The sequence below is a fragment of the Apodemus sylvaticus genome, chromosome 4 (assembly GCF_947179515.1).
Source record: "Apodemus sylvaticus chromosome 4, mApoSyl1.1, whole genome shotgun sequence".
Classification (NCBI taxonomy): domain Eukaryota; kingdom Metazoa; phylum Chordata; class Mammalia; order Rodentia; family Muridae; genus Apodemus; species Apodemus sylvaticus.
Genome location: NC_067475.1, coordinates 46,141,876 through 46,169,353, shown reverse-complemented (window position 1 = coordinate 46,169,353; position 27,478 = coordinate 46,141,876). Strand labels below are relative to the sequence as shown.

Genomic DNA, 27,478 nt, shown 5'->3' with positions numbered 1-27,478 from the left:
GAGGGCGTCGGATCCCTTAGAACTGGGGTTCTAGATAGTTGTGAGCCATCACGTGGGTGCTGAGAATCGAACCTGGGTCCTCTGCAAGAGCAGCTAGTACTCGAAAGCACGAAGTCATCGCTCTGGCTCCTTATTCTCCTTTGTGCTATGTGTTGTGTGTCCGTCTGTCCCTGCCTGTGAGCTCTCTCACGCCTCCTCCTCACTTGTTCCTTCTCCCTCTTTTTCCCGTCTGCTCCACAGATTTTGCAGCTGGAAGACCACGTCCTTTATCACCACAACTTTACTTTTAAAATGATTTGTTTATTTGCGTGTGTATGTGTGTATGTCAGTGTAAATGTGCACGCACCAACATGATGTGTGTGTGTGTGGGGGGGGGGGGACGTGCCGTAGTGAGCTTGGGGCGCTCGGAGGACACTTCTGTGGAATTGATGCTCTGGTTACAAAGCACGTGGGCTTTGTGTGTGAGGGAGCCATCCTGCTGCCGGGAGGAGATCCAGACCCTACTAGGAATGGAATTCACGTCACCAGGCTTGTGAAGCCATCTCGTCCATCCTTCTTATGTTCTTAAACATACAGCATTGATGAGTGGATGATAGGTATAGTAACATTCGCACATTCCCAGAAACTTAAGGAGTCACCCTCTTCTATACTATATACCATATAGGGTAACTTTCTCCTGGAATGATTTTTGACTCACACCAGTTGTCCAATACACAACAGTGCCCATTTCACTCTTAATACTCTCTTGATTTTCCACAAAGAATTATATGCTCTAATATAGTTTTCATTTATTTTCTCTGATTATACTACAAGCCCTGCAGGAGACAGTGTCTTTGGTTTCCTTGCTGTCCCTCTGCACACGGCACAGAACTCTGCATGGTGACAGAGCTAAATGCCCGCCTTTGGAAGGAAGAGAAGGTCCCAGCGAGTAAGCGTGTGTTGTGTGTGAGATGTGCCTTCCCGCCTTTGTGAGTGGGCGAAGCCCTAGTGAGAACTGTGGTATGATGAGGTGGCAGCTCAGCATTTTCTTTAGCTTAACGGCCTGTGACATTTTCTCTTTACTGCTGCGATGTAAGTTGAATGTGGACCTTCAGTGATTGTCCCACGATGGCCCCACGGTGACAGTGGCTGTCTTGGAGCCATCTCCTCACTTGCCATCTCCTCTTGCAGGTGCATCGGATGCTCATGGTGGCCACCTCTGTGCTCACCTGCATCGCTTTTGTTTTGCCTTTTGTGTACCGAGGAGGCTGGAGTCGGGTGAGTCTGCCTGGTTGTTTCCCTGCAAATCTGTTTTGATGTCAAAGCAGGCTGCTGTTGTATCCTCAGAGGTGGATAATGAGACATTTCTGTTCGTATCCTTCCTTTTCTCCCTGCTTTTGAGTTATCTGACGACTTCACCTGATTGGGGATCGGGAATGAGGGAGGCTATGAATACAGATTACTTGGTACAGAAATGTATTTTCAGGCTGTGTTATATTTTACACATTCCTTTAGTATGCTTTCCTTATAGAATGTTGAAAGTATGTTGATAAGTTTGATGTCTAAGAGGTTGTTACTATTTTAGTGGTGTATATCTGTGTGTGTGTGTGTGTGTGTATCTATGTAACTTCATGCACCAGGGCAAGCATATGGTTGTGAGCTGCCTGATGTGGGTGCTGGGAATTGAACTGGGGACCTCTAGGAGAAGAGTTAGCACTCTTAACTGCTGCGCCAATCTCCAGCTCACGTGTGACGGCTTAGAAACATGTTCAGTTAAATCTCTTACAGCTGTCATTAAGCTAATAGACATTGCATCTCTATGGCCAGTCGTGCTAAGTGCCTTATACATCCTATTATTAATAAATTAATTATGCTCCGCTTTCTCCCCTTCCTTCCCTTTCTTTCCTTCAGCTCTTCCTGTCTCCTCCCTCCAACTCTTTATGTGTTTTTCCTCACACCACACACCACACACACCACATACACACACATACAACAACACTCACACACATACCATACACACATATACATCAACACTCACACACATACCATACACACATATAACAACAAAAACAATGACACACACACACACATACACACACAAAACCATACACCACATACCACAGACAAAAATAAATATCTCTTGCTGTGTCCTTTAGTACTGTTTGTGTATGTTTGACTTTATATTGGATAACCAGTTAGGGACTCATCCCTTGGAGAGGCTGATTTTTCCCTGTCTCTGCAGTCATATTTGCCTGTAGTTCATTGTCTAGGGATGGGACTTCATGACATTTCCTGTCTGTGTTAGCATTCCTATTGGTAGTGTTCAAGTCTTCGTTCGGTAGCCATATTATGTGGCACAGTTCCTGTGCTGTTTCTAGAACACATAATCTCACAGCAGACTTCCTGTTTTTCCAGCTCTTACTAACATCCCGTACCTTTATCTGCAGTGTACATGGTTTTAACTTTGGTTTACGTTGACAGGGCAGACTGTGACCTTTTAACGACGCCCTTTGTTTAGCGTGCAGGCTATCACCCGTACCTCGGTTGTGCAGTGATGACTTTAGCTGTTCTTCAGCCCCTGCTGGCAACCTTCAGACCATCTTTACACGACCCAAGGTATGGTCAGCTCATGCAGATAAGCACCCTTAGTGTGGGTCATTAGATAGGCACTGATTCTTTTTCTAAGTAGAAACACTTTGCATTTTGTAGAACGGAGTGATTGACCGTACTTACATGCATGGACTTTAAAATGGGTCTCTGATATCCAATTCCCCGGCAATAGGGGAATCGAATGCCTCTTATTCTCTTGGGGATCAGATGTTATTCCATCACATTAAAGACTCTTTATTTTTTATTCTTTATTTTTGTAGGAGGCCAGTGTTTAACTGGACTCACTGGAGTGTGGGGACAGCGGCTAGAATAATAGCAGGTAAGACACCGCAGCGCCACTTACTCATATATAATTGCTGGCTGTTTACACGGCAAGTTGTAATTTGGCTTAAATGATTTTAGATGCATTAGTAATTGGGGTAATTGGTCTTTGAGGAGAAATCAGCCTGAAACATTGAAATCCAGAAAAGTAATTTCTACAAGTAACTAAGTCATTATTTAAGCTTAAAGTTTTTTTTTTTTAAATGACTTTCTAACTGCTCCAGCCCCTCCCCCTCCTCATTTTCTCACAATTGCCTTCACAAACAAATTAGGTTCTGTTATGGACCAAACGCTCACACAGGGCAAGTGCAGGTCCCTTGGGGTGAGTCGGGTAAAATGAGCTGTGTACCAGCGCTCTAACCCCAGGCCAGGTCCCTACTGTTGGTTCCTGTGGGACAGGCTGTAGGGCAGGCGGTTCCAGAGGCAGCGGTATTGCCTGACGCATGTTCTTCTTTTCAGTCCTGGGGTTGCACCCAGGGCCTCAGAGGCGGTGGGTGGACAAGCACGCTACGGCAGAGCTACATCCCCAGGGCTTGTAATAGTTTATTTCTGAGACTGGGTCTCACCGGTCTATGAAGTCTAGCCTTGTCTACTCTGTAGCTCACACAGTCCTTGAGCTTGTGACCCAGCTGGGACATAAGCCTGCGCCAGGGACATCTTGTACTTGATCCCTGGGGAGGCGCCCTGTCCCCTGGACATTTCTGTTGCTTGTGGGATGACCTAGGGTCCAGTGGCGAGGTCAGCAGCTGTTTTTCCCATTGCTTCCTTTTCTTTATGCCAGACTCACGTTTCTGGAAAGGCCCGTCAGGTACCTTTGTTGTGATCCATGTTGGGTATAGAACCCAGTGCCTGTCTGTGCCTGCTGGCTAGTGCTCTGCCCCTGGGCTTCATCCGTAGTTTGTGCGTGCTTTCTTAGCAACTGATAGATCACAATGTCCTCTCTTGTCTTTTGAAGTCTTACAATAAAGACCAAATAATCTTAGCCCTAAAAATTATTCTTTCATAAATGTTTAACATATATCATATATTAAACATTAAATATATATTAAACACATATTAAGCATTAAATATAGATTTATATATGTACATACACATGTATATACATGTGTATATGTATATTTATATGTATATATCTATATATTACACACATATAGTCTATATTAAAATTATATATTAAACATTAATTATGCTTATATATATAGGTATCCGTATTTATGTTTATATACACATATACATGTATATACATACATATGTATATCTACATATATAAATATATTTATTTTTTTGACACAGGGTTTCTCTGTTTAGTCTTGGCTGTCCTGGAATTCGCTTTGTAGACCAGGCTGGCCTCGAACTCAGAGATCCCTTTGCCTCTGCCTGGGATTAAAGGTGTGTGCCACCACTGCCCGACCATTTAATGTATTTTAGTCGATGTAATTACACAATTATTATTTTTACGGGGTACTATATTTGAACATTTTTTTTTCTATACAGTGGCTGCAATGTTCCTGGGAATGGATTTGCCAGGATTGAATCTTCCCAGTCCACAGAAGACGTATGCAATGATGGGGTTTGTGCTCTGGCACATCGGGACTGAGATCATTCTGGAGATACATGCTTACCGGCTCTCTAGAAAAGGTAGCCCGCTTGGAAAGTCCCACTGCAAGGCTGGAGAGGTGGTGCGGGTGTACAAGCACAAAGATCTGAGTTCAAATCCCCAGCACCACATAAAGAGCCAGGTGTGGTCATATGTGTCGGGAACCCTGTGCTGTGTGGAAACGGGTACAGGAGGGTTGCTGGTATCTTATGGCTGCCAGCCTGGCTTGAAGTCCAGTGAGAGACCATGACTGAAGGAAAGAAGACCGAGTCCCCATGTGTGCTTGTGAGCTTGCGCAGGGCACAAGTGCAAACATACGCATTACACACCCACATATGCATATGCGCGCATACACACATACACACATACACACATACACACACACACACACATGCACACACACACACACGCGCACACACACACACACACACACGGTTCAGACAGTTTGCAGCATTCAGTAGCTTGAAATGGTCAAATCTATATCCTACAGAATCGGGGAATGCCAGACCTCAGGTATTATCTTGTTTTTGTGACAAGTTTGCTTGCATGTTGCCCTTCTTATAAACTTACATTGTTTCTGACAGTTGAAATCCTGGACGACGATAGAATTCAGATCCTTCAGTCACTGACGGTAGCTGAAGCAGAGGTGCGATTCTCTTCTCTTGTTTATTGACACAAACGTTAACGACGGTGCTTTTCGCTAAATCTCGGTTTTTATTTCAGGGCCATATTTTTAAGAAGGTGGTGTTGGCAGTTTACATATGTGGGAATGTGACTTTTCTCATGATATTCTTATCTGCAATCAACTATGTATGAGCACAAAAAGACTTTTATTATTATTATTATTATTATTTTTGTGGGCCTGGGTCATGATGATCATCAAAATGAGAGAGACCTGAAGCTTGTACTGATCTCCTGGAGCACACGCACTAATGCAGAAGACCCGTGGGCATCCTATAGAGGAATTCTGAAGTATGGTCTTCCTAGCTCACATTCAAGTGGACTAAATAACCTGTGCACTGATGTCAATCAAACCTTTATGTGTAATTCTGCATCCTGAAGGGAACATTGGACCAGAGATGACGTGACTCAACATCTCATGCCAGATTTAAAACAGTAAACTGGAATGGATAGCAAGTGAAGACAATTATCTCAGGCAAAGAATAAACGGAGATTGTATCTTTGGGAATGAGACAGGTTTTGTGTAGCCTAGGGTTGGCCCCTGACTGGCTGTATATCCAAAGATAGCCCCCAACCTCTGATCTTCCTGCCTCTGTTTCCTGGGTGCTGATATTACAGGTGTGCACCACTGTCTCTGGTTTTAGGGGGACTGTGATGTTCATGACGATACTGCTGTGGTATTTCAAGGAATACATTTATGTTGACTACTTTATTTAAGAGATTTTATCTTAGATTTTTTAAAAAAATTTACTACATTTTCTTTGTATTGCATACACCCATAGATACACACACACATACACACACACACCAAACAAATAAAACCTACAAGAAAAAACAAATGTGTTTTCTGACCCATCAATCGGGACATTTTCTTTCCTGTCTGTGTTCAGTATTTCTGGCTAAAGGTAGTGCGGTGGTTGATCTATTCAGTGGCATTTCATTAACATTCAATTATGTTATGGATATTATATTTTTTTAGCAGTTAAATGCAGGTAGGTATCTCTTGATTAGAGATCTCATTTGATTTTTATCCGTGGATGAAAAATATTTCATCATATTTTCATCTTACGCCCTGTTTCAGCAGTAAGATCGGTCCTTATAGGAGCCAGAGAGCAAAGCTGTGTTTCAGGGTTGCGAAACCTCACCCCTGCGAACAGTTCCAGCGAGTGTTCTTGTGTCTTGTGAAGATTAACTAACCTGGATGGGTTCCGTTGGAAGACATCGCTGGTGCTCTAGTGACTTAGCCCAGGCCATGTGTTTCCTCCTATTTTCAATCTTTATGTTTGCTATGAGGACCTACAGCCAGTGGGTGGCGCTGTAACACCGGAGGACTCATTTGTTCTGTTGCCATTAAGTGTTTTTATTAAGGGGTCTATTTCCTTACACCCTACTGCTCTGGATTTCTTCTTTCTTTCTTTCTTTCTTTCTTTCTTTCTTTCTTTCTTTCTTTCTTTCTTTCTTTCTTTCTTTCTTTCTTTCTTTCTTTCTTTCTTTCTTTCTTTCTTTCTTTCTTCTTTCTTCCTTCCTTCTTTCTTCCTTCCTTCCTTCCTTCCTTCCTTCCTTCCTTCCTTCCTTCCTTTCTTTCTTTCTCTCTCTCTCTCTTTCTCTCTCTCTGTCTGTCTTTCTTCCTTTCTTTTTGGAAAGAGGTAATAGGTACTAGAAACTTAAATTAATAACTGGTGTTATTACTTTCTGACTTTATATTCTTCTGACCCTGTAGCAAGTGAAGACAATTTTCTTAGGCAAAGGAAACAAGCAAAATTACACATTTAAACAACTAAAATAATCGGGAGGGTAAATTCTACTTTTTAGGTATTCTTTCGGATGATGATATCATTTCTGCTTGGCCCCAGAACCCCATTTTCATCTCTGAGTAATGATCCATCTCCATGTTCTTATTTCTAACCAATAAAGTGGAAATTTTCTGTTTTTCTCTTCATAGATCTTAGTTAAAAATAGCTTCGTGTTCAGGTAGGAATTTCTTGTGCTCATGGTGAATGAATGCCACATTACGGTTTGTCCTAGCCCTTAGAATGTCTTTATTTCAAAAGAGAAAGGGCTGGAGATGGAGCCCAATGGTTCTGTGCTTGAGCCAAGAGTGAAGCGCCTTCCTAGCACTGGAGAAATGACAGAGTAACAATTTAAATCTGTATGAAAAAAATTTCTTTCCGATTTCCATTACAAGCCACTAAAGGCTAAAACATATGTCTTAATAAGTCTCGTTCAATATCAGACAAGGAAAGATTCTTTGCGGGAAAAGGTAGAATTTGCTTAGGTTTGGTTTGCAGATAGGTGAACTTGCTGGACCTCTGATGCCGAGGCCAACATTATAATGTATTCTTCAAAAGAAATAGTTTTTATTCATTCTTTAAGATGGAGGGCATTCTCTCAGAGACGAAGAGGAGGTGGGATGGGGGGGGGAGGAACCCTGTGAGGGGAGACTGTGGGGGGCAGCATTTGGGATGTAAATAAAAGATAAAAAAAGAAAAAAAGAAGAGCTGGCGAGATGGCTCAGCAGGTAAGAGCACTGACTGCTTTCCGGAAGGTCCTGAGTTCAAATCCCAGCAACCACATGGTGCCTCACAACCCTCTGTAATGAGATCTGATGCCCTCTTCTGGTGTGTCTGAAGACAGCTACAGCGTACTTACATAATAATAAATTTAAAAAAAAGAAAAAAGAAAAAATTCATATTACATATAATGCTCACTTCAGTTCCTCCCACATCTCCACTAACTTCCCTAATCCCAAACTGTATTATTATTATTATTACTATTATTATTACTATTATTATTACTATTATTGCTATCATTAAAACAATTTGTGCCATCTATATCCTCCTGGGTTTCCGGCTGTCGTCCAAGAAGAAAGGTCAATTTTTTCCAAGCCACACCCCCAGAGAAAACGGACTCACTCCGGTGAGAAGCTATCAGCTGTCCACAGGTCCTCAGGTAGGGGTGGGCTGGAGACTCCTTCCCTCCCCAGGCTAGAATGTGGACTGGCTTGACCGTGCCCAGGAGTTATGCCGGCAGCCACAGTGGCTGTGAGCTCAGGAGGCGGGATCCTGCCAGCTCCCTAAGGCGCTGTTTCCACCCTGAGCCTTCCTTCCCAGCCCCTGGCCCTCACCGGCTCTGTGTCTCCTCTGATGCAGTCCCCGAGGTTTGGGAAAGGGTGTGATACAGATGCCCGACGCGTGACTCATCCACAGATGCTTTGACCAGCTGTGAGTTTCTGCATAGTATATTCTTTTTTACCTCGGGTTTAACTCCTCCATCGAATTGTGCAAGGAAATCACTTAATCCTACTATGCTCGCTTCCCTGAGGTACGAATGCATTATGACTCTTCTGCTCCTTGTGCGTCTCATTTTTGTAATAAACAATCTGGGTAGGTTTTATTTACTTTTTTTTTGAAAAAAAAAGTACATATATTTCTTAAAAAACAGCAATTGTTAAACTAAATGATTTTTCTGTGTCTAGGCATATTGTCAAGAACAGTGAAATGTTTCTTAAAGAAGGGATATTCTGTAAAATAGAGATCAATATGTTTTTCACAGAGTAAAAGAAATAGTCTAGAACATCCTGGTTAAGTCAGCATGCATAAACTGAGTCTGTTTGTGGTTTTGTTAGTTTCTGGTCTGAGGAGGTCAAACCAGGGCACAGGTGGCCTCGAACTTAATTGAAGACACGAATCACAATTCCTGTTAGCGCTTCTCAGCTTGGCTGAGGATTTGGAGCTGTAGGTTAGGTGATACGTCATCTTTCCTGGATCCGGCTCCAGCGATAGCACAGCACAGGCCAACTAGGAAGCCGTGGGGGCCGTGTGGCTCTTGGCGCAAAGTCTGTTTATCTATGGATTCGACTGAAGCAGGGGGGAAATGGGGAACAAAGGCCCTTGTTCAAGATAATCCATTATTGATGGAACTAGAGAACGGTTCTTTCATGTTCCTTCTGAACTGGATCAGCCTGCTCCCAGCTCCCGTGTCCTTCCTTCCTTGTCTACCCCGCCGTGCTCACTCATTCCTCGACCCACCGCGCCGGTGCTCACCAGCCGCACCCGCCTTTCCGCTCTCATCCTAGCCAGAACCAGACGGCTCATGGGTTCCATCTTTTCATCTTCCTGGTCCCCCCTTGTCCTGTTCCCGACACTGACCCCACTTTTTAAGTGGGTGATGGGGTGGGAGGCAGATGGTCCTGTAAATTAGGAAAGGCCATGAGCTGGGGGCCGGGGGGGGGGGCTGAGTAGCCACAATTACTTCTGAGTTCCGTGTTTGTGGCAATGGTGTTTGTCTCCCGGGAGTCCTCTTTGTCAATGTCAACAATCTATCTCACTAAACTTCGTGAAATGACACCAGCCAAGGTGCTTGCTTTGTACATGTTGCTGGTAAGGCCTTTGCCAACTCGATTACAATGTTAAGCTTCTACAGTTTTGTGTGTGAAATGTATATTTTTTTTAATTCTAAGAATATATGATGCTTATCTTAAATATTGTGCCAGATGAAATGGTCCAGACACACGGGACAGTTCTTATCTGATTTTCCTGTTGTGGGATCCGGCAGAATCAAACGTGTGGAGAACCAAGGTAGACTTCAGGTCACTAGGTGGAGCCTGGGTAGCCAGGGGCCCTGGGAGTTATTTCTTAATGAGTGTAAAGTTTGTGTCGGGGGAAGTGCTGATTATATAGTGTTCTGAATGTATTCAAGGAACTGAATTCTGCACGGAGAGATGATTGGCATGGGGATAAACCAACAAAAACTGAGCAAGACGTTCCTCGCAGCACTGTTCAAGTCAAGTGATGGGCGGTTCAGCCCGCGTGTCTGTTGACAGGGAATCCCATGTAGAGAACTTACGTGCAGTGGAGTACGCTGGACTATTGCTCAGCCGTAGGAAGCAGTGAGGCTCTGATACCTGCTATGATGTGACTGAACCTTCCAAACCCTACGAGAAGTGAAAGAAGCAACGGAGGTGTCTGGTGTATGCGTCCATGTATGTGAAATGCCCTGAACAGCTAAATCAGTAGAGACTGAGAGAGTATTGCGGCTTGTTAGGGGCAGGATGGAGGCAGGGAGTGGGAGGTGACTTCTTAGTGGGTGTGCACTTTTTATTTCTACCTGACAGAAATGTCTTGGAGCTTGATAGAGGCACCAGATGAGTGCCAAGGGCTGTCCATTTCAGGATGATTTTTGTCTTCATATGACAGTGTATTCACATAAAAAGGGCTACTACACTGTGTTCTTCCCTGTGTGGACCTCAGTCACTTTTTAGGTTTTCATTCAGGCCCTGAATGATTTATTCTGAATGATCAGAACAAATTTCCTGAAACCATGCATTCTAAATACATGATGTTCACTAACATTACTTTTTGAACATCAAGTATTCTGATGTTCAAAAAAAATGGTGCTCTGAGTAAGCCCCTGCAGAGTCCCACAAACAGACAAACAACTGGTATAAACACTGTAACTGTTAGTTTCTGGAGTAGGCAGATAAGGTTTTGGTAAGGAATATACATTCAGAGGAGGAAAAAAAAATCTGTTTTGGACCCAGGGCCTTGTTTTGCTTCTATGGTGACAAGACAGTGGTGACCAGCACACTGATGAGTGTCTGATGACCAGCAGAGGTTTTCTGGTCACAGTATGGTGACCAGCAGAGGTTTTCTGATAGAAATCTCTATCAGACTCGTAGTTTAGAAAGCAACAGCCCCAAGTATAGGTTGAAAAGATCCTTTGGGAAAATGTCTGGGGTGGGGGATCCTAATTCCTGCCTGCTCGTGTCTCTGGTGGGGTCCTGATGTGAAAGGAATTGGTAACTTTATACTTGGTGGCCAATGACTGAACACTTCTCCCTACGGTGCAATACAGGAAACTTTATACTGTGTAGTCAAGGCTAAAGCAAGGTCCCATAGAATCCATGACCACTTATGTAGACAGACCTAAGAGTCCTACTGTCTTAAGGTTCTCCTGCTGTGAACAGACACCAAGGCAACTCTTATAAGGACATTTCATTGGGGCTGGCTTACAGGTTCAGAGGTTCAGTCCATTATCATCAAGGTGGAACATGGCAACATCTAGGCAGGCATGGTGCAGGAGATGCTGAGAGTCTTCATTTGAAGGCTGCTAGCAGAATACTGGCTTCCAGGCAGCTAGGATGAGGGTCTTAGAGACCATATCCATACTGACACACCTACTCCAACAGGGCCACACCCCCTAATAGTGCCATATCCTGGGATGAGCATATATAAGACCATCACACCAACCAACTGATGGCATCCAGAAAGCTGGTACCCAGTGCTGCACAGAAACCAATAGTATCTCTAGATGTTAAGCCATGACCATAAAATCTGAAAAAATACAGTTTCCTTCACAATACCATACAACCTCCCCCCCAAGAATAAGTTTAAGAAAAGAAATGTAAGTCTGTACAGAAAACTAGAGAGCCTGATTGGAAGTAATCAAAGAGAATCTAATGGAATAGAAAAAAAATTACTGTGTTTTTGAATCAGAAAATGTAATATAACATAGTTTCACAAATTGCTCTGCAGAGTCAATACAGTCATAGCTGGGCTGCCAGCTGCCCCTTTTTGTAGAAATTAGTACAACTGACCCTAAACTGCCTTTTAAAAATATCTTAAACATGAAGGTAAGTGTGTTGGTATGTAAATGTGGTTGTGGATGTCCACCCATTAAATACCCCTGGGAACCAGAGTGACAGGCTGGGGACTGTGTGATGGGGGAACTGGGAATCAAGCTCAGGTCTCTGGAAGAGCAACAGGTACTCCTAACCACTGAGCCATCTGGCCAGCCCCTTACCCTACACTTACTATGCAAATATAAAGGGTGTAGCCTAAAGGAAATGAGATGATCAAAGGATGGTGATGGGGAACACGCACTTCCCAGGGTGAAAACCTGTGAAACCATGGTAACAGAGGCAGCAGGATCTTGGCACAAGGGTTGGTTAACTGAACACACTCTGAGCTCAGAAGTAAGTCTTCACACTTATGATCATTTAAAAACTATCGTCTGTCTCATTGCAACTAGGCATGAAGATGTTCATGCCTTGCTGACATTTGCCAGGCGTGTGGACAGCCCTTCAGTTTCCAAGTCAGCTTTCAAATGTAAGATCCAACCATCCCAAAGAAATGTCAAAAACTACTGTTTGAAAAAAATGGAAATTGTATGCCTTTGATATTCTAATAAACTTAGCTTCTTAACAATAAAAAAACTATCTTATGTGTGGATATTTTTCTGCTGTATGTCTGAACCATGTGCAGACCTGATAGCTGGGCAAAGAGGGTATTGATTAGAAGAGGGTATTGATGGGAGTCCCTGGAACTAGAGTTACAGACAGTTGTTAACCTCTATGTGGGTGATGAGGATGGAATCTAGGTCTTTTGCAACAGCAGCCAGAACTCTTTTTATTTTTAAACCTTTTTTAAAAAAAATATTTATTTATTTTATGTATGTGAGTACACTGTCTCTTCAGACACCCCAGAAGAGGGCATCAGATCCCATTGCAGATGATTGTAAGCCACCATGTGGTTGCTGGGAATTGAACTCAAGACCTCTGGAAGAACATCCAGTGCTCTTAACTGCCGAGCCATCTCTTCAGCCCTGCAGCCAGGACTCTCAACCACTGCTGTCTCTTTAGCTTGTGAACACTTTTAATAAGGCACTGTATTAGTTTGGGTTCTCTAGAGTCACAGAATATATGGGCAGTCTCTATATACTTAGGGAATTTATCAATGACTTACAGTCTATAGTCCAACTGCCCCAAAATGGGCAGCAGCAGCTGTGGATGGAAGTCCAAGGATCTAGCAGTTGCTCAGTCCCACAAGGCAAGCAGGCAAGGAAGAGTGAGTAAATCTTCCTTCTTCCAGTGTCCTTATATAGATCTCCAGCAGAGGGTGTAGTCCAGATTAATGGCTGTAGGTCTCCAACAGAGGGTGTGGCCCAAATTAAAGACTTGTGGGTCTCCAGCAGAGGGTGTGGCCCAGATTAAAGGCGTGTGCCTCTATGCCTTTAATCCCAGATGATCTTGAACTCAGAGATCTCCTTGTCTTAATCTTCTGGAATTCATAGCCACTATGCTTCAAGATCTCCATGTCAAGATCCAGGTCAGAAACTTATATCTCTCAGCCTCCAGATTAGGATCATAGGTGAGCCTTCCAGTTCTAGATTGTAGTTCATTCCAGATATAGTCAAGTTGACAACCAGGAATAGCCACTACAGGCACCAAGGCACTCTCAAGGAACATTATGTGACATTTTCAACAGCCATGCTTGGAAAGCCATATATCTGTATACAGCAGGATGACTTTAGACTTTTACCTCACACTACAAAGATGCATTCAATTTGATCATAGACCTTAGATGAAAACATAAAACTAATTTTCCTGGCTTTGGATTAAATATTAATTTTATAGCCTTAACATCAATAGCATAAAAGATGAAGTAGGAAACTTTTCTGCTTCTAACGACCATATCAAGATCAGGTAGGCATGGTGGCTTATACCTGGAATTCCAGAATTTGGGAGGCTTACGCCAGAGTACCTCTTTGAGTTCCAGGCCAACTTGGTTACACGGCCTGTACTATTGCTGTTCTGAAACACCATGACGGAAGAAGCAAGTTGGGGAGGAAAGAGTTTCCTTGGCTTACACTTCCACATTGTCCATCACTGAATGAAGTCTGGACAGAACTCCTATGGGCTGGAACTTAGAGGCAGGAGCTGATGCAGAGGCCCTGAAGGGGTACTGCTTACTGGCTTGCTCCTCATGGCTTGTTCAGTTGCCTTTCTTATAGAACATAGGACCATCAGCCCAGGGAGATCATGACCCACAGTGGGCTGCACCTTCCCCCCACTAATCCCCCATGAGGAAATGTCCTACAGGCTTGCCTATAGCTAGATCTTATGGAGGCATTTTATTAGTTGAGTTTCCCTCCTCTCTGCCGACTTAAGCTTGTGTTAAGTTGACACAAAACTAGTCAGCACAGATCCTGTCTTGAAACAAACTACAAAACCATCCTCAAATAAACAAACCACAAAAATCCCCAAAGCTAAAACAAGTGACCACCAAATAAACAACAGTAAACCATCAAAACAAAACAACAAAAATCCCTCAAAGAGTGTAAATACAACTCATACAGCAGAGGAATATGTATTTTTGCAAGTCACATTCTACATATTCATGAAGAACTCATAAAGCTAGGTGAGGAAACAATCCAATTAAAAATGGATTGACTAGAGACTTCATGAATATTTATAGTAATGCCTGTGCTGGTTAGTTTTTGGTCAACTTGAAACTAGGGTCATCTGGAAAGAGGGAATTGCTTCTGTCAGAAGCTAGAGTGCTTGCCTAGTGTGTGAAGGTCCTAGATTCCATCTACAAGAGACAAAAGATGGATAGCTGTCAGAGGTGCACAACACACAGTGGGAAGAGGTTTCAATGGTCAAAGTTTGAACATTTTGAGCAGCAAATGTGTTGGCTGGTAAACCATCATTAGTTCATACTAGATAAACTGATGACGACATTGGCAAAAGCAACTGAATTTGTTTACAAGAACTGTAAATGAACTGCGTAGTGTCTGAGCTCTCCAGGAGGGGATTCGCACTGTTCCTTTGAAGTAGGCAGCCTTTCTCCCAAAGGGTAGGAGAATAGCTTTAATGGTGGACAAGCACTCCTCTGATTATACCAGTGTATCAAAGTGAACATCAACAATGGTCAATCATACGAAAGAATGTGCCCTTGATACATGATGTAAATCTTATTTTATATTTGTAAGCTTCTTCAAAACTGGCAGCCCTAGTTTAAGATATGTATACACACACACACACACACACATATATATATACATATATATATATATATGTATCTTTAATATATCTCAAACATGTATCACACTCTCTCACACACACACACACACACACACACACACACACACACACACACACACACACACACCAGAAAATAGATAGTAGATGAGTTCCTACAAAATACCTTGCCAGTAATTTTCTGAATTGTCAGCATCATCAAAAACAGGTGCAGTCTAAATCAATGACCATGACCAAGAGGCAGCCAAGGACACATAGTACTAGAAATAATGCTACATTTTGGATGGTATCCTGAGGTATAAAAGGATATTATACAAACCCCAAGGCTATCTGAGAGAGCTGTGAGACCCTAGTAACAGTGTGCTAGAAGCACTGACTGTAGCAAATGCACAATGGTAGACATGGAGTCAATCACAGCCCAGAGTGGCTGTGTAGAGAGAGGCACAAAGGGAAAGACAGACACAGGCACACACACACACACACACACACACACACACACACACACACACAAAGACAGAGAGACAGCGACAGAGAGACAGACACAGGCACACACACAGACGCACACACAAAGACAGAGAGACAGCGACGGAGAGACAGACACAGGCACACACACAGACGCACACACAGACACACAGACACAGAGAGACAGAAACAGGTATACACACAGACACACACAGACAAAGACAGAGAGACAGAGACAGAGAGACAGACACAGGCACACACATAGGCACACACAGAGACACACAGCCACACACAGAGACACAAAGACAGAGAGACAGAGACAGAGAGGCAGACACAGGCACACACATAGACACACAGACACACACAGACAAAGACAGAGAGACAGAGACAGAGAGGCAGACACACACGCACAAAGAGAGAAGAGACAGAAAGACAAGCACAGAGATGCATATATATATATATATATGCCAACAAGTTTTGTTTTTTGGAAGGCCTATCCCTACTTGATCTGTGTTTTTGTTACAAAGGTATAGTATTAGCAACTGGAGGTAAAAATGTGGCCTCAGCATGATGGATATAGATGAATGAAACTAAACAGGAACTCCATCTGTATGTAGGTCAGCACTTAAAATGAAAATACAGATTTTAGCAAAAAAATGTCAGTGTGGAGAATACATTTTTAAAATGAAAGTTCATCAACTGTGGTGGTTTGAATGAAAACGTCCCTCACAGGCTCATAGGGAGTAGCACCTTTAGAGGTGTGGCCTTGTTAGAGTAGGGGTGGCCTTGCTGGATGAAGTGTGTCCTTGGGGGTGGGCTTTGGGGTTTTCGGAAGCTCAAACCATGCCCAGAGTCCCTCTCTTCCTGCTGCTTGTGGATCTGGATGTAGAACCGTCAGCTCCTCCTTCAGCACCATGTCTGCCTGCTGCCACCACGTTCCCCACTGTGATGATAAAGGACTAAATCTCTGAACTGTAAGCCAGCCCCAATTACATGCTTACCTTTATAAGAGTTTCTGTGGTCTTGGGGTCTCTTCACAGCAATAACCTAATTGAGACAGCAACTGAATACTTCTTAAGAAAAATTATCTTTATCTCTTTTTTTTAATTGTTAGAAAAAAATCTTGAGGGCTGGAGAGATGGCTCAGCGCTTAAGAGCACAGACTGCTCTTCCAGAGGTCCTGAGTTCAATTCCCAGCAACCACATGGTGGCTCACAGCATCTGTAATGGGATCTGATGCCCTCTTCTGGTGTGTCTGAAGAAAGCAACAGTGAATACATTAAATAAATAAATAAATCTTTAAAAAAATTTCTTGAGACAATTTTAAAAGGCAGCCCAGGTTAGCCTTGAACTTGTAATCCTCCTGCCTTGCTAGAACTACAGGCTTGTGCCATCATACCTGGCTAACCTTACCCTTCCCTAAACACTTCTCTAACTTAAGTATTAACCCCATGAAACACCAAGGTGTATGGTGAGGGGTGGTGTGGGGTGAGCTTTAAATATGTGACTTCTCAGCCAAATTTGACCGTGGCTGGGACATTTGATATGGTCCAGTGACTGACCTGCTGAGTCCTCAGACAACCCTGCAGGGCGTATGACACCCATCCACTGACCTCATTTGAGAGATAAGAGACCAAGTTCGGGAAAGCTGTTTGCTTGAGTGCTAATGGCGAGGGCGACAGATGTTGCTGTGGAGTCAGTGCCACAGCCACAGAGGACAGCCCTGAGTAGGCTGAGAGATAGAGCCACTCTCTCTGCTGTGTCTTTTCCTCACTCTGAACCACATCTCCAAGGCTATAGGGGCAGAAGTGACTTTCCTCCATTTGCAGCTCAGAAGAGTGGGTGGGTCAGTCCTTACAGCAGTGACCTCAATGAGGGAGCAGACTGTGGGTCTGTCTTCCAGCATTTTCCCCTTAAGGCAGACGTTTTTAGATGGCGTTCAGTGCAGTGTTTAGAGTTCTGTTTGGAGTCAGTCTTGTTGCGTGCAGCACTATCTTGATTTTGCACTTTAACACGGCCATTCTTACCGGTGTTTATCTTTATGCTTTTGGGATCATTCCTCAGAGAAGTGACTAGTTCCAGTAGGACTGTCCAGTCACTGGTCAGATGGGCAATGAATGTGGTAAGTGGATGGTGACAGCCATTGGCAGGCTGTGCCAGGACAGTTTCCAGGAATCACAGTTGTGTTGAATTTGGATGCTGGGTCAAAACCAGAAGAATTAGATTCTACAGCAGTTTTGCATTAGATTGGTTGGGACAAATGTATTGCCGTGTACTGATCTGTAGTTTGAGATCGGCTCCTTTCTGATAATTAGTTTGGAAACCTTAAAAAAGAAGAATTCAGGCAAGATCAGCCAACCATTGGGGCATGCCAGGAAGCCAGGGAGGTTTCAAGGCATACCTAATGTCATGTGTTGCAGACTGTGTTTAAAATAAACTCATACTGCAAGCTTGAAGGTGGCAGGGATACAGGAGGATAATTTGCCAGGTAACTCATGCTAAAGCCAGAACCGTGAATGGAAGGAGTCCCTTGGACACCGAATAGGATATTTTCTGGGATTATCTCAACAATGTAAACCTTCAGATTGTCCAGGACCTTTCAGGCTAGCAGAGGAGCCCTGTCCTGTCCTGCCAGAGAACAGTTGGCCTCTGAAAAGCAACCCATGTGGGACAGATGCTTCCTGGGCTAATGCTTGTCTTTGAGATGACCTGCTGTTTTTACCCAATGTTGACTCTAGTCTCATAAGAAAGTGAAAGCCTTACTATATCGTATCCCAGCAGGGAAAGACAGTGTCTGTCCCTGAAGGAAACAGGCCAATCACTCAACTTGGAGGACCTGGGTCATGCATACCTGTATGAAAGCCTAGGGAAAGATAAAGTGGGAGCAATCTTTTAAAAATGGATTTATTTTCATGTCTATGAGTGTTTTGCCTGCATTTATATTTTTGTCTGTGTATCACACACATTCTTACAGAAGTTGGAGCGGAACTTTTCTCCCCTGAGATTGGAGTTACAGAGCATTGTTAGCTATCATGTAGGTTCTGGGAATTGAACCTGTGAGGCAGTTCTCTTAACTGTTGAGCCATCTCTCCAGTCCCACGTGGCATCCATCCAGAGGATGTTAGACAATGGACAGGATAACCATTGGCACAGAATTATTCTCTTTCAAATCAGGATTGAATGTCCTGGAAGAACGCCTATGAATGGCATGCTACACATGCCCATTTTGTGTGCCCGTGCATGCTTGAGATTGCACACAGGAACACACTAACGCATGTATGTGGAGACTGGAGAACCATCTAGAGTGTTATCCTCAGAAACACCATCTACCTTCTTTGAGAAAGGCCTTTTACCCAGTTGGAGCTCCCCAATTAGGTCATGTTGGGTCACAGGATTTTCCCTGTCCAATTGCATTAAAATGTTAGTGCAGCAGGAGACCTGTGATTGGACAGGGAAAAGGGAGGCAGCACTAGGAGTTGCAGGGACAGAGAGCGACAGAACAGGGAGGTGGGGACACATGGGTGGGGGAAGCCAAGATGGAGGCAGACAGACATGAAAAAGATCCTGATCCAGCGTGGTTTAAATAGCCACAGGTAGTTATGATATCATAAAGGATAGAATAATTGGGATAATTTGTTTAATCCAGGTGGGGAGCTTTTATCATTATCAAATTGTTCTGAAATTATTGTATTGGCATCTTGTAAATTGAGGATTTATTAATACACAAATCTGATTGGTTAATGATAAGCTTCAAGAGTTTTGTTTCTACCCGGTTGTTGCATGTTTGTGGGAGCTGACTGTAGGGTGGACAGTCGTTGCATGGGGCTGGTGTGGCAGCAAGGGAACTTGAGAGCTCTGGCCCCACTGGAGAGTTGGTGGGAAGAGAGTCGCTGGATGGAGCGCGGGGACTTGGCGGTTCTTTTTTTTAATATTTCTTGCAACAATGCTGTCTGACCAATGAGCTCTAGGGATCTTCCTGTCTTCTCTCTCCTCAACATCACCATGCTCCACAGTTTTACATGGACTCTGGGGATTGAACTCATGCTTACAAGTCAATCACTTTTACTAGCTGAGTCACCCTTTAAACCTTTCTTCCTAGTTTTAATGTGAAGATTCTAACTTATAAGTTAGACCTGGATCAAATTTGTGCCCTTTGAGAATATGGATTGCTCTTTACTAGTGCCCTTAGGCTGTAATCATTAATTGCACCTTGATCTGAGTTAAAGAGAGGAGGGAACCTGAAGAAGAATGAATGAGCCTATTGTTTTCTGGAAGGTCTTGTGCTTTAGCAAGATAACCAACCTGAACACACCCAGAGCAGAAGCACAATTATTATGTGTGCCTTGTGGATGTGTGCAATCTCATTAGAGTCTCAACTGAGCCAACTAAATTGATCTTTGGCATGATCACCTTAAGAAGTTACTGATTTTGCGAGAATACCTTCATGTCAGTGTAGAAGGCTGATATCTCTTTCGATGACGTGCACTTATGTATGATTTTTGCATTAGCAACATTACCATGCCTGTTAAGATAGTCAAGGTATTTTAAATAGCTTTATTCTTAAATTTAACAAGCTCGTATTAGAAATACTTTGGTATCAATACAATAAAAATATACTGGTTCCCCTGACCCAACTGGGTCATATCAAGTAACTGAGAAAGTTAGCATTTGTTTTCCCCAGCTTTTTTTGAAGGGGGAATTCTGCCCCCCACACACAAAATAATGACTACTATTTATGTGGCTTACTATGGGTATCGTTATATAGTTTTGGACTTCAGGAACGAGAAATAAAAGTATTCAGAAGAGAAGTTTTCAGGCATTTCTTGGCTTCTCCTTCAGAGGTTATTGAGGTGGGCACCGTGGCTCTCAGATCACTCTTTTCCCCAGCTTGGCCATTCTTATCCTTAAAGCTGTAGGTTAAAGTAAAAAAAAAAAAAGAGCAAATTATAAAAGAATCACAATTTTTACTCTAAATGACCATTTCATAGAAGGCAGGAAAGTTGAGAACATACCTCGGATGGTTTTATCCAACAGCGTGAGCATTGTTTTAGTAGCGTAAAGAGACAGCAGAAATAATGAGCTATGGTTAACTTAGGGCAGGAGTAGGGTTCAGAACTAGGAGGAGCCTATGTCTACAAAGGTCAGAAAAATGAGCAGAGCAAACACAGTACAGGCTGATGGCATGTATTTTCACTGTCAGATATATTCCTAGATATATTCCTTTCAGCCAGTGCCTGTCTTTTGTGAATATCCTTATCTTTGTACCACTGAACAAAAACCATACTTAAACTATGATTAGTGATGAAAAGTTTTTAAAAAAGTATCATTAAGCTTGGCTGTCCAGAGGTCTTCTGACCTTTGAATATGTGATGACAAGAATATCATGAATGCATGACAAGAATATGTATGAAATGAGATGAACTAATAATTAAGTGTTAGTGTGTAATTATGCTTTTGAATGGCAGCTGTATCTTTGAGTGTGTTCTAATGCTGATGAAGTATTTTAAAAATGTAGGTGTGAAATTGATAATACTCATTTGGTGTTCTGGTATTATGCCTTAATATTGAGGGCCTTTGAGTATAGCTGCTTTGGTCATGTTCTAAAAGTTATGAGATGCTTTCAAGGCATCGAGCAAATAATTATATTGGTTATGTAATATTACATTTGTGTGTAAAATGGCCTAAGAAGCGGCCATTTAGCTAATTGTACAATTTTGTTTTAATGAAACAATACAAGAAGATGTGGTTTTTTTCCTCGCATCTTTATGCTACACATTAGTTACCCATTAGCCAAAACAATGATCCTGCCTTCAGAAGGCCTTTTACAAAAATATGAGAAGGGATGGGGACCTGCCGTTGTTGTGAGGTCATTTTCAATGCCATGCTCCCTCTGTGACAGAGGTTAAAAGCATCGCTTTCACTGGAAAGTGACAAGGAAAGTCACCTCTAACAGCAAGACCAGCGTTCAGGCTGTCTCAAGAGAATTTCCTTTGCTTAGTAGGCAGAATGGGTTGGCTCTTTTGCTGGAAGCAGCTGGGTGACAACCTCTGAGCAGGAGCCTGCAACCCCACAGCAGAGCGGGCAGGAGGCAAGGCTTCACGAGGCGGGGGCTGCTCTTGGGTTCTGTGGCCCCTTGCATCATCAATGACAAAATCTTGTTTCCTACAGTTATGCCCCATCTTAAGAGTCTGCAAATAGAGTTCTCCCTGTGTAAACAGAGCTTCAGTGAAACCAGCTAGCACTAGGACCCCTTTCTCCAAGCCTGCAGCCATCCTCACAATTCCAGGTGGAGGTGTGGAGAGAGAACATGCCCAGTCAGTGCCTTCAGTTCTCCTCTTGACCCCTCTTTTCTGCTCTTCTCTGATTCCAGTCTTGATTTCCTCCAACCACTCAGACACATAGCTTTAGTTGCTTAAACTTGGGTGGGAGAGAGATTTGTGTTTCATGCTCAACCTCCCGTGATCCCTACTGGTTGTTTCTGAATCAATGATGCATGAATGCTCCGGAGCTAAAGTTTTCCTGCCTCTTCATCCCAAAGTTCTGTTGATATCTCTACCATCGCACAACTGAGCCGGAACAAGAAGAGTTGTGAGAGGTCTACCAAAGAAAGCAAGCTGTGTAGTTGCTGTTGTTGGGATTACTCTGATCTCATGGAAAGCTTATTGATCCATATAATAGTGGGCGAGTCTGGACCGTATCATTCTTATACAAGCAGATAGACATAAGATTACCTAAACATTTCTATCATGTTGCACAGTGTTCAAAACTTTATTAAAATATACTGTTCTTAAGACTATCCATGCTGGACTAGTTTCTACTTATATTTCCAAGTGAGAAACTGTCTCTCTCTGCCTCTCTCTCTGTTTCTCTCTCTCTCCCTCTCCCCCCCCTCTCTCTGTGTGTGTGTGTGTGTGTGTGATGTATGCACTGAGTGTATGCTGCGCACAGGAGGCCAAAGCAGGACATCAGGTGGCCGTATCTATTAATTCATGCCTTGTTGCCTTGAAACAGTCTTTCCTGAAGCAGAAGCTTACCGTTTTGGCTAGGATGGGTGGCCAGCCATAGGATCTGCCTATTCCTGCTCCTGCAATGGTGGTGTTAGAGGCGTGCACACCCATGGCTTTTTATATGGGTGGTTGGTATTCAAACTCATGCCCCCATTTTGTAGAAGAAGCCTAGCACCCCCCTCCCCGTGCTATCTTCCCCACTCCTACGAATGGCTCTTGAGATAAGATTTTGATGAGTATATTTACAACCAATGAAAAGAGACAATTCTTAATGATCATGTCTACAATAACTATTAGTATTTAATAGGAATTCTGTACTATAATATAGGAATTGACTTAAATTGTGGGTCTTTAAGTATTGTAGCATTTTTCTCTCTCTCTGTGTGTATGTGTATATGTGTATGTGTATGTGTATGTATGTATGTATGTATGTATGCATGCATGTGTGTGTATGTGTGATGTTGAAAAGAACAATGCTCTTGTGAAATTAAAGTCCACAGGTAGCTATGTTCTCAATGTACATAGTTGGCCTCTGAAAGCATTGATATAATCTGATTGATTTATTTTTAAAATTCATTCAAACTAACACCTCCATTCTGTGATCTATGTGATGAATTGGAAGGCAGAGATGTAAAACAATATCGCAATGAAGGGTAAGGAATTTGAAGCATTCTCTTCACAAGATACTTAGTTTGATAGCACAAGACTTTGTATTGTTACTTTGGAATAGGTTTTCCTGTTTTCATAATTTTATTTCAGTAGCATGATTAGTGTTGTCTGGAAACATTAGTCACTTCCTGTTATTTTTCTTGGGATAAATGTGTTAATGTGGTTAGGGAAGAAGGAGTAGGGGGTGTTTGGAGGAGCTGGCTAAAATCCAACATCGAAACAGGGAGTTTTTGTTTTTTTTTGGTTTTTTTGGTTTTGTTTTGTTTTGTTTTACAGTGTGTCATGCCAATACTTTAGACCATAAATAGAGCAATCCTTTTTTCTACGTTACGTGCATTGTTTTAAGAATGAATTTCAAAAGAAGCATTTGACCAGCAAACAAAGCCAATTCTCCAAAAGGGAAGGAGCTTAGTATTTGCATCTTCCCATTGTGGAGGAACGTTATTCCAGATTCTGAGGGAACATTTCCCAAGAGGGTAGAAATCCTTCAGATGATTAAATTTATGAGGGTGCACCTAACAAGGACTTAAAAGAATTTTAAGAATGTCGCTATTATGGCGTTATTAGCAAAACAAGATTGGGCTTGTGGCTCCATGAGGGAGAAATATCTTGAATATTTTATAGACGTAGGTCCTGACACACGTCTATAAAACTCTCAGGTTCTTCTCGCTCAGATGACTGGTACTTAACAGCTATCGCTTTTTACCGCTCATTCTTCAATTGGCAACATTTAAAATTACTTTCCATTTCTAATGTTTAGAACCTGTGCATTTGTGTAATTTGACTTAGATTTTTAGGTAAGGTAAACCCAGCTATTCTAATTGTTTATCAGATTCCTATTCATTTTTCTAGAAATGATAATAGTTCTCTATATTGGAGTGATAAAAAGGAATTTGAAATTCAGGAGCTGTCAGTGTGTAGAAAAAGTGTTGCAGCTGCTTTTCATTCAATGTTAAAATAGCTCAAGGGATACAAAGCCATAAAAAGTCATGGAGGATGCAAAATGTGGCCGTATAGAAAATAGAAAAAAAATAACTAGACCAAGTTGGGGAAGACTATGAAAAATTGAGTCATAGATGATGCAAGATAAAAATTTTAAAGTGTAGAAAATTAAAGAAGCAAAGTTAGTAAACCTATAAAAGTTTAGCGAAAGGAGATACAGCAGAGTAATAAAACTGCAAAGAAAATAGTATGTCTTCTATTTCCTTTTAAAATTAAGGCTACTTGTTAACTTATGTGTAAAATATAAGTCACAGAGAGGCACAGGAAAGTGATTGTCATTGGATTCTGTGTGAAAAATAAGTTTCTGATGATCAGCACATTAATGAGCAACCCCAGTTATTCACATATGGTATTGCTCCCTCCCAGAAGACACATTTCCAGTAGCTAAAGGCAGCCAATGCAATATTAAAACCAAGCAAGACTGAGTTTCCACTTTGGTTATTTTTTGATGTGGCTAACTTTGCTCTGCTGATTATAATCCGGATCAGCATTAATAAACGCTGTCCCGTGTGTATTAGTTTATGAGGCGGTCACAGAGTCAGAGCATTCGTTAACGCAGGGAACACGGTCACATTAGTGAACAGCAGCGGCATGCCTTGGCATTTTTATTACCTGTTAAAGAAGGGTCCTCAGTCCCATCTCCAGCCACGGGAACGTCCAGAGGAGAGTGCCGGCCAGGACTGCCTAAGCGTTCCTCTTGCTCTTTCAGAGATATGGAATTTTTGTGGGGAGATTTATGGTTTGTGTTTTCACAAGGACTAACTTCCGCTCTCTTTCTAGGAAGCGGGGTTGGTTTGGCTGGCTGGTAAACCTGACTACAGGGAGCTACGGGATGGTAGGAAGGCTTCTCAGCTTCTCCGTCATCCTCCGCCTCGTCATCGATCACGACTAGCTCAGCGTGGATGACCCCGTCGTAGCCCGTCAAAAGCTTCTTTTCTTCCTCATTGTCATCTGCCTGCTGATACCCCATAAAAATCATTGTTACAGGTTCTGTGTCATCCACATCCGAAGGCAGAGAATGAACGATGTTATATCTGATATCTTCTGTCTCCTCCTGGCAAGTGGGTGAAGAACACTGGGGTCCTGATTTCCCAGGGCTTGCTCTGCTGGGGCTCAGTTCCATCCTTGGAGAAACTTCATGTTCGTTCGGCCTGATGCTGGATTCTTCCCAAGGACTCGCCATCCTCTTTTGCTGGGCGTGGCCCATCTCTTCCACTTGCCGAACCATTGATCGGGGCTGAGGCGTGGGCCGAGTGGGGCTGCTGTGAGCGGGACCATTGCTTCTCCTCTCTGAGAGCCCGTCGGTCATATTGTGCGCAGATTCATTTGCATGGTTGCCCAGTCCGTTAGTTTTCATCGCTATCCTTTCTTGAAAGTTTGGTCCAGGGCTTATTACTCTTTCTCTCTGTGGGGTCATAGGCCTGCAAAACGGGTTGGCATACACAGGTTCGTGGTACTCTGTGGGTGATGTAGAGTTCCTCTCTGAGGCTTGTCTTAGGAGATCCTCTACTTCAACAGGTGCGAGGCCATCGGTGCCGTTGTAGGCTGTGTTCCGATCGGAGCTAACTGCGTACACTGATTTCTGCCGGTCCTCATACACCTTTATTCCTGTATTTTTAAAGTCATCTGATGGGAGCGGTATAGAAGACAGAACTACGCTCTCTCCAGTCTTCAAATCTTTTTCAACTTTAATTTCCATGGCATACAAAGCTGTGAAAAGGCAAATTCAACCCACACTTTAGCACCGCTTTTGTCTTATAAACCAATTTGTTTACTTTTACACCTTTTGATATCCTCTTATATGACATTTAAAAACCTCGAAGCCCGTGGTGGTGGTGTACACCTTTAATTCCACACTCAGAAGGCAGAGGCAGGAGAATCTCTGTGAGTTCAAGGCCAGCCTGATCTACAGAGCAAGTTCTAGGACAGCCAGGGATACATAGAAAAACCCTGTCTTAAAAAACCAAACCAACAAAAGTCCATCCCTCCTCACAAATCCTCCTGATTTGGGTGCTGGAGAGACGGAAACCTGAGCTACATTCCTGGCACGCATGTGAGGAGGCCCACGGCCTTCCTTAACTCCACCTCCAGGGGATCTGAATCCTTCTGGTGCTGGAGGGCGCCTGTATGAATGTGGTGCACATAAACGTATCCAGGCACACACATATATACATAACATACATCTTTAATATTTTCTCTGGTTTTACCAATTCTAAAACAACTGACTCTGGGTAACACGGTGTCTTAGGAAGTGTAGGATTTTGGAAAAATGATTTGAAGGAGTCAGCAAGAGAAATAAACCCACAAAGTTGGTATTTTCCAAAGGAACCAAAAGATACCCTTCTCCAGTTACTAGAAGTGACCAGCCAGACTTACACACTTTCGCTTACTTATTAAGAAGAATCTCGTTACTTAGGAAGAACTCCACAGCATAGGCTGCGGCAGGTAAAGTGCCTAGCAGTGTAACTTGTTAAGCTACATCCTTGTTGGAAGCTTAGCTGCCTAAAGACACTGTAAAGTGCTCTAGGGTCTTCATGGTGTGGAGGAAGCTAAGATGTGGCACTAGTAGTGCAGAGGCTGGAATTTAAATTAACAACAACAACAACAACAACAACAACAACAAACCCTTTATTTTACGTGTATGGCTATTTTGCCTGCATGTATATTTGCACACCATGTGTATGCTGGGTCCCTGAGGATGCTAGAGAAGGGCTTCAGATCTCCTGGAACTTGAGTTATAGATATTTGTGAGCTGTCATCTGGCTGCTGGGAATTGAATCTGGGTCATCTGTAAGGGCAGCAGGTGCTCTTAATCTGGGTCATCTGTAAGGGCAGCAGGTGCTCTTAAGTGCCACCTCTCTCCAGCCATCTCCTCTTTATCTTCCTAATTTAATACCACTTTTAAGCAGATGGAAGGCTTGACATAGAGCAATATGAACTATACTGGAGGTGACTGGTGAAGGTGTCGGGGAGGGAGATGGAGGGGAAGGGGGGAACAGGGGATTGAAGTCTGTCTCGTGTCCCAGGCAAGAGCCTCATGGCTGGAATTTTAACAGGTGAGGGAACAGCATTCTTTATAGAATTAGAATGTGCGAGTACTTGATTTTGGTGTATTTTCCTATAGCTCATCTTGTATTTCTTGTCTCCTCTGTTGCTTGATGGTTGTAGCTTTCCCTGGGCACCCAATTAAATCTGCAAGATCCCTGCCCTTCATCTCCCTGCCTCACATCTCTGCCTCAGTTTTCTGCACTGTACTCCCTAAACGGTTAATTTGATGAGTACCTACCACGGGCCTAAGTGAGCTCGGTGTATAGCATTTACTCATTAAAT

The 27,478-nt window shown here is 42.9% G+C and overlaps 2 protein-coding genes across 7 annotated transcripts in view; one reads left to right on the top strand and one right to left on the bottom strand.

Annotated features, from left to right (window-relative positions):
- Frrs1 (ferric chelate reductase 1) overlaps positions 1-6,027 on the top strand; it is a 49,218-nt gene extending 43,191 nt beyond the window's left edge. For 5 of the 6 annotated variants that reach the window (XM_052179348.1, XM_052179347.1, XM_052179349.1 and 2 more), the window contains 6 exons: positions 1,171-1,257; positions 2,498-2,595; positions 2,850-2,908; positions 4,405-4,548; positions 5,092-5,153; positions 5,231-6,027. In XM_052179348.1, the coding sequence (XP_052035308.1) occupies positions 1,171-1,257; positions 2,498-2,595; positions 2,850-2,908; positions 4,405-4,548; positions 5,092-5,153; positions 5,231-5,323 (543 nt within the window). In that variant the 3' untranslated portion in view covers positions 5,324-6,027. Of the gene's footprint in view, positions 1-813; positions 929-1,170; positions 1,258-2,497; positions 2,596-2,849; positions 2,909-4,404; positions 4,549-5,091; positions 5,154-5,230 lie in introns of those variants that run through there. The other variant, XM_052179352.1, reaches the window with a different exon arrangement.
- Positions 6,028-19,995: 13,968 nt separating this feature from the next.
- Positions 19,996-27,478, bottom strand: part of Palmd (palmdelphin) — a 49,215-nt gene continuing 41,732 nt past the window's right edge. Inside the window, exons 7-8 of the mRNA XM_052179344.1 lie at positions 24,761-25,858; positions 19,996-20,380 (exon numbers count right to left, since the gene is read on the bottom strand). Coding sequence (XP_052035304.1) covers positions 20,337-20,380; positions 24,761-25,858 — 1,142 coding nt within the window. The 3' untranslated portion in view covers positions 19,996-20,336. The remainder of the gene's footprint in view (positions 20,381-24,760; positions 25,859-27,478) is intronic.